Genomic DNA, 14,408 nt, shown 5'->3' on the forward strand with positions numbered 1-14,408 from the left:
GCGCATTCTAGCGACTATCATATCTGTTCAACACGTATTTTCAAGTGTATGAGACCACATCTGGTTTCTTGAGAAAAAATCATTTACGGGAGATATTCATCATTTTCTAACCCGGTATCTGAAGATTTTCGTCTGATATCAAAATCGTGCATAGCAATTCACGTGTATCGATCCCGTGTATTCATTTTAGTGTCTCTGCTGCACCAAATAATTATTAGCCAGGCGGTGTCGGTGTGCGGGGCTATCATAATTGACGCCACAGTCACGTTACATAGCTTGATAATTATTTGGAAGGGAGTTTACTATCAAAGCGGAATAGTCTGGGTTTAGGAGAGTTATTATAAATACAAATTCCTTTAAAAAGGAACAGGGCGAGCAAATGAGGAAGTGTCAAGATAAAGGTGTAGTTATTTTATTGTTTTAACTGTTTCTATAATTCGCATCGATCATAATGAGTATGTTTTTACCTCAAATGACAAGGACTACGGTATTTAGCCCATGATCTTGCAATGAGACTGTACTCAGTGTATGGACAGTGTAGCCTATTTGTCTAATCATGTTGACTATTTAATTCTGACCATTGTGATTAAAACAGGCTTTCTTTCTCAGATTGGTGAGCTATTGTGTACCAAGTGATAAGACCGGGCACGTGTAATAAAAATACACTGGATAATTCCTGACAGCCTATTTACTGGCAAAAGGTGGGCCAAATAAATCTTAGTTGATTCTTGAACACAATTTAAGCAGGAACCTTGAGGCAGAATTTGAATACATATACATAAACGTTTACTTAGCCTAACAGTCAATGAACGTTCATTGTTAGCATAATAAGTAGCTTTGGGTATCCTATGTTTATGAAAAAAAAGTGTTTACAAACGAATAACATCTGTTATACATATACATCTACTTGCTAATACACTGAAAGTCTAATAGAAATGAAGGATAATGAACAATCACAGAACATTTATTGTTGATTAAAGTACCTATGGGTTTACAATGTTTACAAAATAAGAGCGTTAATGTTTTGTACATGAAGTTAACATCTTTGCTACATAGCTAGTTGTTAATACATCGAAAATGTGACTAGAGATTTACAATTTGATGACATTCAAAATAATTTAGTATTGAAGAATTTCAACAAATTACAGAACTTTCATTTGTTGACATACTAGCAATATTGTTAACAATGTTGAAAATCATGTTCATAAGCGTAACATCCTCTATACATCTATTTATTAATGTTCATAAACGTATAACAATTTGATACATCTATGTCTTAATGCTCATAAACGTAACATCCTCGATACATCTATTTATTAATGTTCATAAACGTCCTTGATACATCTATTTCTATTTCAATGCTATTTTATCTCCGTGTTCTGACAATAAATTTGACCCGAATAACATTTGTAAGAGGTAGAAACCTATCAGGCGGCGAGTGGCATGATAGAGCCGGCAACTTGTGACACCGCCCGGCCGGCCGTATGGCATTTTCCAATATACTCGGTTAATTTTGTGTGGTTCATTATCGAACCCCAACGGTCTTAGCTTGTATTTATATTATTTATTAACATAGGCCTATTTGTTTGTGATATTTCAAGCGTTTTAAAATTTTAATATAATCCCATTCAATTACACGATTGACGATGGAAATTTACTGAATTTAGAGAATGCACTGCGACCACCACCTGAAACCTATCAAAATAATATTATTAACTAATCCCATAACTGTTCAAATAACAGCCTTCACTTAACAGACATTAATTCTCAATCGGCAGGATCCATAAGTGCTAAAGTAAATATATTTTCTCTTATCGCTTGCCTAAGTTTCCCCATTTAAGGGGTGGGGTATGAACGTTTGGACAGTATTTATTGTGGGATATTAGAGCACATCAGACATGTTGAATTGCATTCTGAATACGAAGAATGTCCTTTTGATATAAAATAATTTTGATTTTTTGAAATTCGCAAATGATGATTTTTACTTAAAGTGTATGTAGGTGGGATGAAAAAGCCGACGATCAATTGAAAATTTAGACCTTTCGTATTGAAGATATGGATCTTTTTCCCAAAACACAAACAAATTAGGTCATTTTGCGGAAAAAATCCATATCTTCAATATGAAAGGTCAAAATTTTTCAATTGATTGGCTTTTCCTCCCAGCTACATACACTTTAAGAATATGTCATTAGATTTATAGAATTTACTTCGAGGACTGTTATATATCAAAAATATGAAAAATATCAAATTTTAATAATTTGTCATAAAATTTGTATTACATCGTGATTTTCAAAAAATGAAAAATTATTTGATATCAGAAAGACATCATGTTTGGAGCCTGTGCTGTGTTGACTGCACATCACTTTTTACTCTCCACATTTGATCCAGAATTTCACTTTTTCTGGGCCAACACTCCAGCATCTACTAGACCAGTTTGCTATCATATTCATCTTAGTTGTGAAAATCTGGACCAATTTTCTTTGCTGCTGTTTTGCACATGTTGGACTTAAGCTTACCTACACAGTATGATATGGGATGCCAAGGTTGCTGAATTTTGTTACCTGGTGACATTGCTTTCTCTCATCATCAGTAACTCCCATGGTGGCATAGATGCCTTGTGTCTACACTAAGGTCAGTGGTATTTATTCCGATTATGTTTACATCGAGTGCCATTGCTGTCATGGACTTTTGCATCAATTCTCAACTGTGATATCATACTACAGTAATCAGGGCGTGGCATCTCTTCACTCTGCAGTATACGTGGTTCCCAGCTCACGGTTTATCATGCCATACTCAATTCAAAGTTATGCAGCTCAAGCAGAGTATCTTCCTAGCCAGTTATAAAATCCTTGGCCATTTATGTGTTTGCTATATATACTTGTACATTCTTCTGACTATGTATTCATCTAACACTGAAATGAACCCAGGTCCCAGCACAGGATCATCCTGCGATAGTATTTCTTCAAACTCAAGATCAAATAGTAGCAATACTAAATGGCATTGCTTGGTGTGTAATGAACCTTGCGTGTGGGACGAACCTGCTCTAGGATGCGATAAATGTGCCGCAATGTATCACAGGCGCTGTATGGGCATTACCAGCTCTGTATACCATGATATTGTCAGTGCTGGAGCAAGTTGGACATGCATTGGTTGCGAGACACCAAATTACTCCCTACATCTATTTGATACATTCACGATAGAGACAAATAACAGCTTTGAGAGTCTTGATCCTGTATCATCAGAACCACTTCAGTCACCTCTCGGCAGTGATATTGGCTTACCAAAATTTGCTTCATCTCCAATTCAACATTCAACCAAGGTTAAAACGACTAGCAATGACTCTCTCAGAGTTCTTGTCATCAATTTGCAGAGTGCTAATGCTAAGAAAGAAGCCTTTTGGAATCTTGTAGACTCTGCCCATCCTGATGTGATCATTGGATGTGAAACATGACTTTCACCTGCTGTACATAACAGCGAGGTTATTCCTCCTGGATTTGAGACTGTGCGTAAGGATAGACAAGATGGATATGGTGGAGTCCTCATCAGTACACGATCTGACTTAATATGCCAGCAGATCTCCATTGAAACTTCAAGTGAAATTATTGCCATCAAAATTGAGCTTGTTGATCGTCAACCACTTGTGGTCTGTGCAGCTTATAGACCTAACAACAACGATGTTGATTATATTCTGAAACTGGTCCAAGACATTGAATCGATAGCCAAGAATTATCCATCATCAACTTTGTGGGTAGCTGGAGATCTCAACCTACCAGATATATATTGGGAAAACTACTCAATCATCAGTTACCAATACCGCAAAATAATAAATGAAACATTCTTGGAAACCATCAATAATGTCGGTCTTGAACAACTGGTTGATGAGCCAACCCGCGGCACAAATATCCTGGACTTGTTTCTTACCAACAGACCCTCGTTTGTCAGTAAATGTAAAGTAATCCCCGGGGTAAGTGACCACGAGGCTGTATTAGTGGATTCTGCTACAAGAGCAAGGAGACAGCGACCTGTAAAGAGGAAGATCTACCTCTGGAACAGAGCCAAGTTAGACAAGATCAGGGAAGATGTTAAAGAATTCTCTACCGACTTTGTTGCGCATAATGACACATCCACTCCAGTGGAGGAGCTTTGGAATCTTATTGATAAGAAGCTTTGTCAAGTTATGGAAGACTGTGTACCCTCCAAGTATTCTTCTCAGCGCTTTAACCAACCTTGGATCAACTCATCTGTGAAGAAACTTTCGAGACGTAAGAAAAGAGCTTTTAGAACAGCCAAGAGAACCAAATCCCCAACTGACTGGCAGTACTACAAAGAACTGAAGAAACTTGACCAGGCAGAATGTCGCAAAAGGTACCATTCTTACGTTAACAATATGACAAGTGAGAGCTTTAGCTCAAACTCCAAGAAGTTTTGGCGATATATCAAGAGCAAGAAATGTGACAACTCAGGTGTGGCACCTCTCAAGCGGGATGGTATTGCACACAGCAACAGTAAGACCAAAGCTCAGATCCTGAATCAACAGTTCACTTCCGTGTTCACATGCGAAGATACAGATAATCTTCCTGACCTGGGACCAAGCCCCTACCCAGAGCTACCTGACATTCAAGTTCATGTTTGTGGTGTTGCCAAGCTTTTGAGAGACCTTAATCCTCATAAAACATCTGGTCCGGATGGCATAACATCAAGACTTTAAACTGAGGTGGCAGATGAGATTGCACCTGCACTGGCACTTCTCTTCCAAGCAACCCTGAATCAAGGTTGCATCCCAGCTGTTTGGAAGGAGGGATTGATAACACCTGTCTTCAAGAAAGGAGATCGTAGCACTGCATCAAACTACAGGCCTATCTCCCTGACATCAATATGCGGCAAAATTCAGAAGCACATCATCCATAGTAGCATTATGGCCCATCTAGATACACACAAGATCTTATCAGATGACCAACATGGTTTTCGCAAGCGCCGCTCCTGTGAGACTCAGCTCATACTTACTCTGAACGACCTTGCAAAGGGATTGAACTCCAAACAGCAGATTGATGCAGTACTACTTGACTTTTCCAAGGCTTTTGACAGAGTTCCTCACCAACGCCTACTTCTGAAACTGCATTTCTATGGTATCCGTGGCCAAGTATTACACTGGATCAGAGACTTTCTCACTGGCCGCACCCAGCGTGTCTTAGTTGAGGGTCAGTCTTCAACCACTTCAAGTGTTACCTCTGGTGTACCACAGGGCACAGTCCTGGGCCCTCTGCTGTTTTTGGTCTTTATCAATGACCTTCCTTCGATGGCTTCATCTGCTACCAGAATGTTTGCAGATGATTGCCTTATGTATCGCACCATTCATGATACTTCTGATGCTGCAGCCTTGCAAGCAGACTTGGACAACTTACAGCAGTGGGAACAGGACTGGCTGATGGATTTCAACCCAAGTAAATGCGAAGTCATCACCATCTCCAACAAGAGAAACTGCATCTCATTTCCATATACCATCCACAATGAAACTCTCAAGAAAACAGACTGTGCCAAATACCTTGGTGTAAACATTACCAGCAACCTGTCGTGGAGCACCCATGTAGACAAAATCTGCAAGAAGGCCAACAGCACTCAAGCATTTCTTCAGCGAAACATCAGAAGCTGCCCACAAAAGATCAAAGCCAGATGTTATACTACACTTTTAGCCGCACTGTACAGCACCTTCATCTATTTTCTGCACCTTTTGTGTTTTTCTGCACCGCACTTGCTCCATGGATGTGATAATACTCGGCCACCGAGGGATACATCTCACCACAAAGAAGAAGACATTCTTCGTATTAGGAATGCAATTCGATATGTCTGATGTGCTCTCATGTCCCACACAAAATACTATCGAAACGCTCATTCCAGATCCCTTAAGTACTCTCTTTAATTTACTCAAGGTTGTGTTTGTATAAATGAATTCAGTTATATAAACACAGCCTCGTGAGAAGGACATGTTGACATAAATTAATTGACTGCGTGGTTATAGTATCATTAACACAGATTCTATACGCTATAGCAGAACAACAAGCACATACAGGCAAGTATTTTGCCAGTATCAATAAAACTATAATGAGGCTATTAATGTAGCCCAACTGTACGTGGTGTAATACCGCTAAATCTTAAAGAAATGAAAAATATCTGTTGCAATTTTCGGATTTGCATAAAAGTAATTCTAGTTCATCCAAGTTGTAAAACAATTATTTCTTTTAATACAAACACATTCCTTGGTAAGACAACTTTATAGCACTGTTTGAATATCAACATGAAGTAGTAATGACAAATTTAAATGTACACTATCGCCTCTGTAGTTTCCTGATTACATAGACAGCACGATTATTTTATTTTTATTCTGCAACGCTGTGAGGGAGGAAATAAGTAGGCCAAAACCCATCGCAATAAGGACGAAAAAATAAACAAGTTGGTCTGTTGAGTTTTCGTTGACACACAGTGCTCTAGAAGCACTATAACTTTGTTGTCATTTATAATTAGGGCTTAGTGGTGTGTTGTTTTAATCTTTGGAGTGAAGGAGAAGATGGTTTTAGCTCTAATTATTTACCCACAGATGGAACCCAGACTGTGGGACAGTCTAACCCCTACAATGACTAAGCTAGACATTGCGTGTTCTTATTTGAAATTACTTGGTACTCTAGGTCGGTAAACATGAGTAAGATTTAATCTGTCCCTAGAGAAGTCCTTTTCAGAGGGTTGAGTTTTTGGAACTCTAGCGAGTGCCATCTTCAGAGCAACTAAATAAACATGATGATGCGCCAAATATACACTAAGGTGTCAAAATGCGCAGAAATAAATTCTGCTTCCAACGCATTTTACAGATTTGTAATGCAATAGCCCCTTTTTGAATAATGGCCATTATTTAAGGGGGGTTAGTTACTTTTTTTGAGATGTTTATTACTGGTATCGAGCAATTTAATTCAATTTAAATTTTAGATATCACTCATTGCAGGCATTAATGTTCTAGACAGATTTAAACGCACGTTCTACATCGGTATGAAAAACGATATAAAGCATTTCTTTTCATATGTAGCATTGGAATGATGTTATTTTAATACTTCCATATGGTTCACATTTTGTGCTGTTGTAGGGAGCCAAAAATGATTTGAATTTTTTACCTTTTCCTCTTTCTCACTCTCCCTCATGGTCCCTCAGCTCTTCCCTTGTTTTCTCCATCTTTTCTATGTGTCTCTGTTTTATTTTCTGTATGTCCAATTCGCTTCAAATTGCACTGCATATGACAAAAGACTGCTACGTGCTATTGTCTATCTTGTCTACACACAAGCACCGTAAATTAGATTTTAAAAAACTTAATATTGTTAAAATAATTATATTTTTACTTTACAATTGGCATTTCTTTCCTCAAATTGATATTGATATTGAGCCTGTACAAAAGCTCATATGATATTAATAGCGATGCAGGCATAAAACAAGAATGGAAACATTGTGTACCAAACCACCAATAGTGCCTTTACAAACCAAATTAGATTACGATCTAACGATCAGAACGATAAGGGGTCCGCATGTGAAACTGCATATCCATCTAGACAGAAGTAGACCATGAAAGAGATGCTCTTGCACGTCGATTGTAACAACTTTAATCCCAAAATTATCGACACCTTTCAGAGAGCTTGCATTTTATGTAGACTATCTTTACAAATAGTTTGCTTGCTTTTGTAGTTAACTACGGGTAAATCATATAAAATAAAGACTTATTTACGCTATACACTACTTGACCAAATTGGTCAGGCATCTTTAGTTGTTTTATTCTGTTAATAAAAAAGTGGATGTAGCCAGTGCGAAGCTTCATTATGAACAACTTCTCAGGTAACAACTCTGATCATCTTTGTAGTGGAGAGGATACCATTTATATTCAAGACGAAGTTGCAGCTCGCGATTGGCTCAAATCAGACACAGACATACTCGTCAATGGATATATCCTTCCCCTTATAGTCACTATGACAGGACTGAGTAACTTAGCATTCATCTACATGGTGTTAAGACTGAAACGAATGCATACGATAACCAATCTGTATCTCGTTGGTGTCTCTACTGCAGATCTACTCATAGGATGCATTGCACCAGCAAATTTTTTGCTCACCTTCTATGCCTTACCAGTGAGTCTTCATGTTCCTTTCAAAAATGAGTATTACTGCTATATTTCTTTCTTCATACCGTACTGTGGATATTTGACCTCAATTGGCATGATTACGTTGGTGTCCTTCGAAAGATATCTTGCGGTGTGTAAGCCTTTAATACATATGCGACTGCAGAGCAGGAGCCGAGCCGTTAAAATGACGGCTGTGGTGTGGATTTTAGGGGTAATCTCTGCCTTCACTCTTGCACCAGGTAAAGGAAAGGTGGTCAAGTTTTGTTTAATTTGGCCTGATGACGAAATCTATGCTAACTATTTGACTAACTTTCGCACATGCGGACCAATGGGTACTGGTGTTATCCTAAAGCTGTATACGGTAATTATTGATATAATTGAATTCGGTTCTCTTGTACTGGCAATGGTTATCAACAGCGTTCTTTACGCGTTTATAATCCATGCTCTGTCAACGCGTTCAGTGGCATCATCAGAATCATCAAAGCAGCAAGACCAGACCATTCAAGTTCGGAACCAAGTAGCAAGAGCTCTTGTTATTAACGGTATCGTATTCTTTGTCACCCAGTCACCATACAGAGTAAAGAGTCTGAACACCATTGTTCAAAACATTAATGGCTTTGGTTTTTTATCACGAGGCCAAGAAGTGACAATAACTCTTGTTGGCCGTGGTGGTTTATACGTTAATTCTGCAATTAACAGTTTTATTTACGCCTTCAGTAGTAAGTTTTATCGCGACGGTTTTCGTGAAGCATTTGGCTTCTTGTCCAAGAAAGACAAACTTGAGCAGACAAAGATGACAAGCATATCACAAGGAACATCTTCTGCAAGTCAAATTAATGCGTAGGTTCTATATGAATGAATGGCGTGTACACTGACCTTGTGTCAAGGTCACAAGCGTTAATGAAATATCATACGAATGATGACTTTAAAATGGTTGCATCTTGCAAGAGATTAAACATTAGTAAGCGTATATTTTCTTTAATACCATTAAAGTAGCAATCAGAGTACCCATACCACGCTACACAATTGAAGTACGACCGCCTCATGTGAATTTATTCTCGAACCTATTTAAAGTAAGTATTGGATTAACTTGACGAGGGGACAAGAACAATAATTACAGTTGTTGGGTGCGCCGATAATTAAATTAAATCAACCTTTGTTATATAAAGGGGTTGGCATTTTCTTCGGAAGGCGAGGGGTCACAAAAAGTCAGCTTCAATTTTCGGCAAAAAAAATTATGACCTCCACCGATACACCTTAACCCTTACACAAGCTAAAATTGTATTGAAATCAGTTCCGAAGAGAATGCCAGCTCCCTAAATAGCGCTCATTCGAAAACAATATACCGCCAATAGTTTAATTAGGCTTAATCAATCACAACTGATTTTGAGTTTACTGTTCCTAAAACTGAAAATGGCAAGATATTTAATTATTTGATATTTATTTGACATTTTCCCTGTTAAATGACATTTTAATTACATTGATTTGCTACTTTCTTACTTTGATCATCTTAACTATTATGCTAAACAAACAAAGAACACCCCCGCATTCGTATTAATGTATAAAATCAACAATGATTTCAATATTATTAAATTCATGTTGATATTGGGCTGTGACCAAAATAAAGTAATTAATAATTAAAAGTTTCCTCGTACCTTTTTAAAAATCTGAAACAGTAAATAAGATTAAATAAGAATTATTTGTGAAGGGCCTTAACGTAATTTATAGTGTTTTTTGGAGTCTTAAGTTTTTGCGAGTATGATTAGCTTTAATTGCGCTCTCTCAAAAACAAAATGGTGCCAATTTGTTTAATTAGCGTTAGCGTTATTAGCGCGGTTTCTTCTTAATTAGCGCTAATTATACGAATTAGCAAGCATCCGGTAATTAGTGCTATTGCGCTAATAGAGCGCGTGGGAGAGTTCTAAAATGATATTTTGAACGAGCGCAAGCTAACACGCTAATTAGCCGCAATTAGCGCGTTTTTCGGACTTTCTTTCTTGCTACAAACATCCTCGTACTTGTCATTCTCCCATACATTTATTTGCCATTAAACTGGCTTTTTAGCACTTTTATCAAATATGCATTAATAAACGCGAATTGTCCTAATTACTTCGAAAAATGAAATAAAATGAAATTATCAAATAGCACAATAATAATGCTAAATAGCGGCAACGTGTGGTAATTAGCGTATTGAGCTCAATTAGTCAGGACAATGAAAATGCCGTCAGAATGTTTGTTAAAAGCAAAATCCACTTGATTTTGTTGCTTTTGAGGATGTCAAGTGTTTAAAAAATAGGGTGCCTTTTTTTTTTTTTCAAATGGGCCAAGGGTGTCAAATCCAAGATGACTGCCAGTTAACCAAAATATATTGAACATGTTCCGATCAAGTTGTGCAATACCTCAACCTCATATCAATTTGTAAGCGCTTTGGCAAAATCATAGTTCTTTGAATTTACAACCGTATGGCAAAACAGGCGAAATCAGTAACTTTTTGCACAAGATTTGCAACTTAAAGAGAATTAGCCATTGCTCATTCTAATGTAGCTAGTAAATGGAAAATATAAGTGTGCTCTTTCAATTAATGACATAAAATTTGAAGAATATTGTAAGGAACACTTGAGGTTTTGACTTTTAAAACCTACATTTTGGTCAAAAAATATGCTTGGATAGGTAGTTTTCAACAGATTTACCACATTCGCCTTGCTATAACATTGAATTGTGTTATCTGTGTTAGCTTTCGTTCGATACAACACAATTCGGAGGTTTTGGCAAAAAAACAATCACGGATGTCTATATTTCATTAGATCTTACACAGCTCTTATGATGCTATGCATTCAACTGTGTAGTATAATACAGACTGCGTGGAGACCAGACTCGCTGTGCTGGAATATCTGTGTACTCGGGTGTATCGAGGTGGAAACTGTGCGTAGATGCATTTATAAGAGAATCGTTTTTGTAGTCAAACCTTTTCATATGCTTATCATACGGAACAAAAAAGTCAATGGCCGCATATCTCTAGGATGTTTAATGATAAAATAGGTAAAAGGTCAATGAACTTTAGCACAGGAGTCAAATTTCAAAATTCTCCGATTAAAGCGAGTATGAGCTAAATTATTTAGCTTGGTTCAAGGAACAGATAAATGTAGTTTTGCATTGATATGGATTCAAAATGTTAATGCTAGATGCTATATAAAGGGTCAAGATTTCCTACATTGCACACCTAGGTTTCATTATCACTGAGGTATAGGACTTTTTATTATTTCGGAGAAGAGCAAGTAGGGCAACTACTTGATTATATTTCTACATGTTCATACTACATACTCTGAAAATTTTAGAAAATTCGCACGAGGCCGTTTTTTTTTAAATCACATTTTGTTCCTAAAATGGGGTTATAGCGCCCTCAACGGGCACTCTCTCCATAGGGCTACATGTAAAGACCAGTTATAGACAAATGGCCCTAAAATAAAATGGACTCGTGCAAATTTCCTCAAATTTTGCGTATGATGTAGATTTAACATCTGGAATGTAATGCAAGTGATGTCGTTGCTGCTCTTCTAAATTCATTTTTAAAATGTCCGCCCCAGACCAAGGTGTGTAGTACATGGTGTTTGGTTTGTGACTTCAGTTCTATTACCATAGGCATACTAACATTGCAAAAATGTTAAACTATTCTATTTTGATTCCGTGTGTCAAGAGCAAAAATTTGTAATCATTTTTGGTTGAATCAGAGAATAACCGCTGTAAAAAAGTTCATTAACCTTTTTAACCTCTAACTTAGCATTCTATGCGACCATTGACTTTTTTCTTCTTTGAGGTATTGTATACCTTGGTCGCACCATGTTGAATATTTTATGGTTAACCGGCGGTCATCTTGGATTTGACACCCTTAGCCCGTTTGGAAAAAACTACATTCTAATTTTTTGAACACTTGACACCCTAATCAAGTAGAATGTTAATTTTAACAAACATTCTGCACGAGATTGCATTGCTGGTCAGACTAAATGTGTTAGCGCTTATTGTGATGATTAGCGAAAATTATGCTAACTAGCGGGACACCCGCGCTACGCGCGGGTCCCCGCTAGGTGAGTAAATGGGAGAGCGTTCACTAAAACAGGAGTAAATACTGAACAGGTAGAATCATTGAAACGGTAAATTTTATTTATCTGAACCTGACCCTCCTTAAGCCTACGTTTCCATTTGAACTTCTTTCTTTCTTTTTAGTTTCTTCTACATGGGCCAATTTTGTTCCATTTAAAAAATTCTGCTGCTAAGCTTGCGATTTTCCGTTGACCATGTGTTTTTATTTATTCAATCCCGTTCCCGTTATTTTCTAAATCTGTCCTTTCTTACATTTCCCTTTTAGCTTCTTTTTTTATTTGCTGCATAGCTTGTGATTTCCCGTTTTCATGTTATTTATTTAATTCTGTCCTCAGTTTAATAGCCTTTTTATTTAAATTTCCTGATCTTATTATAGCTTTTTTTTCTTACATTTCCTGAAGAGTTTCTTTCTTTCCTTCTTTAGCCTATTTTATTCCCGTTTTCATTTTGTGACTAACTATAACCCACATACTCGTACAGCCTGTTTGTCCTCATTTTGTTTTCTTTTTTACTTATAGTAGGCCTACCTCAATATGTTGTTTGTACTTTTTAACACACATCTTTTTTCCCGTATTTATTACGCTACGGTCGTTAATATCATTCATTACGTGTCTCTGCGTCGTTTACGCGTGCCATGGTGTAGTGCTGCGTTACCCGCGCGGTATCGCTTCGCTACGCGAGCGGCTTGGCATTAGATACGCCCGTGCGACGCGCAGGGCTAGCTTAGTAACTGACTCCTTTTTTGTTTACCTAGTATAGCAACGGACCACATTTTCACTGATTTTGAGGCCAATTCTTGACCGTTTTCAACCAAATTTTCGCATTACCGTTTCCGTATATTCCGCGATCTCCCGTATGAATTTGGTGACATTTGGATCGAAACTGACGGAGCCTTTATGTGCATACATAGATAGATACATAGATAGATACATATATATAACATTCCCCTATTTATAGTAAGATTCGCGAGCATGCGCTGATTGTGCTAATTAGCGCTAATTGTATTTTTGCGCTAGTTGTGCTTATCCACACTTGTCTACGGAACTCCACGTTAATCTGAGTTTCAAAGGTAACACGGCGATGCATATTTAGTATAACTGGTATCAAGCGAGTTAATTCAGTTTACATTTTAGATATTACTCATTGCAGGCATTTATTTTCTAGACAGGCGTAAACGCATGATTTACATCGCTATGAAAAGTGATATGAAGCATTTTTTAATGTAGCCTTGAAATGATGTTATTTACTTGCATACGATTCAGAATTTTTTCTGTGGTATGTAGCCAAATAATGTTTTGTATTTTTACCTATCCTTCTATGTCACTCTCTCCATCTTCTCATCATACCGCGGAAACATGGCAGGTTGCCTATGGGGGTCGACGCTAAGTTAGGTACAGCGTGAGCAAACTCAAAAATAGCGCATATATTCGCGAGCGTTCACAAGCTTCGGGCATAATATGAGCGATGTCGCAAGGTCTGAACGCTGTACCGGCGTCAGCTGAATTCAAGTACGCTTAGAGAGTACAGACATGGAATATTCCAATCTGTGTGTTGTTAATCTAACAGTTACGTCTTTTTCGTAACAACATGATATATACCTGGCATGTGACGTAGTGATACGCAATCATGGTTGAATTCGTATGATATTGCACAAAATCAGTAAATGTTTCACCACCGATTGTTACGTACCTTGGCTCGTTTTATCTTTTCAGTTTCCGTAAGTCTATTGTTCAGATACGAAAACGCAAGGGATTTAGTAAGTTTACTCTAACATGACTTCATTGTTAACTTTGAAGTACCAATCAGCTTATTTCAAAAGAGTTAGTTGCTTATGTCAATAAAAGCGGGAGAGACAACGCCGCTGTTTTTAATGGCCTAGCGCCCTCTCGTCTTTGATGCATGCCAATCCGAATGACAAAGTCCACTTTTTTCTGTAAAACGTTGAAAATAAGCTCTAAAATCACAAAAGGCCCGCTTATGAGCATATCGCACCCCTATGCACTTGTGCAGGGCCACAGTGTCGCCCTTCCCTCGTATCAATGTCTATCTCCCTATTTTGCTTCCTCCTGCCCCCCCCCATGATCAGTCTCCCCACTCCCTCCCCGTCCCCCGGTCCCTACTCTCTCCTCTCGAGTTCTTCTTTTTCTAGTCTTTCCGTCTC

At 37.8% G+C, this 14,408-nt stretch overlaps 1 protein-coding gene across 1 annotated transcript; it reads left to right on the forward strand.

Moving 5' to 3' along the window:
- Window positions 1–2,896: 2,896 nt before the first annotated feature.
- On the forward strand, window positions 2,897–4,708 carry LOC140169197 (uncharacterized). The gene is made up of 2 exons (XM_072192455.1): window positions 2,897–3,440; window positions 3,654–4,708. The coding sequence occupies exons 1-2, from the start codon at window positions 2,897–2,899 to the stop codon at window positions 4,706–4,708; spliced, it is 1,599 nt and encodes a 532-aa protein (XP_072048556.1).
- Window positions 4,709–14,408: the final 9,700 nt, after the last annotated feature.

The sequence above is a fragment of the Amphiura filiformis genome, chromosome 14 (assembly GCF_039555335.1).
Source record: "Amphiura filiformis chromosome 14, Afil_fr2py, whole genome shotgun sequence".
Taxonomy (NCBI): Eukaryota; Metazoa; Echinodermata; class Ophiuroidea; order Amphilepidida; family Amphiuridae; genus Amphiura; species Amphiura filiformis.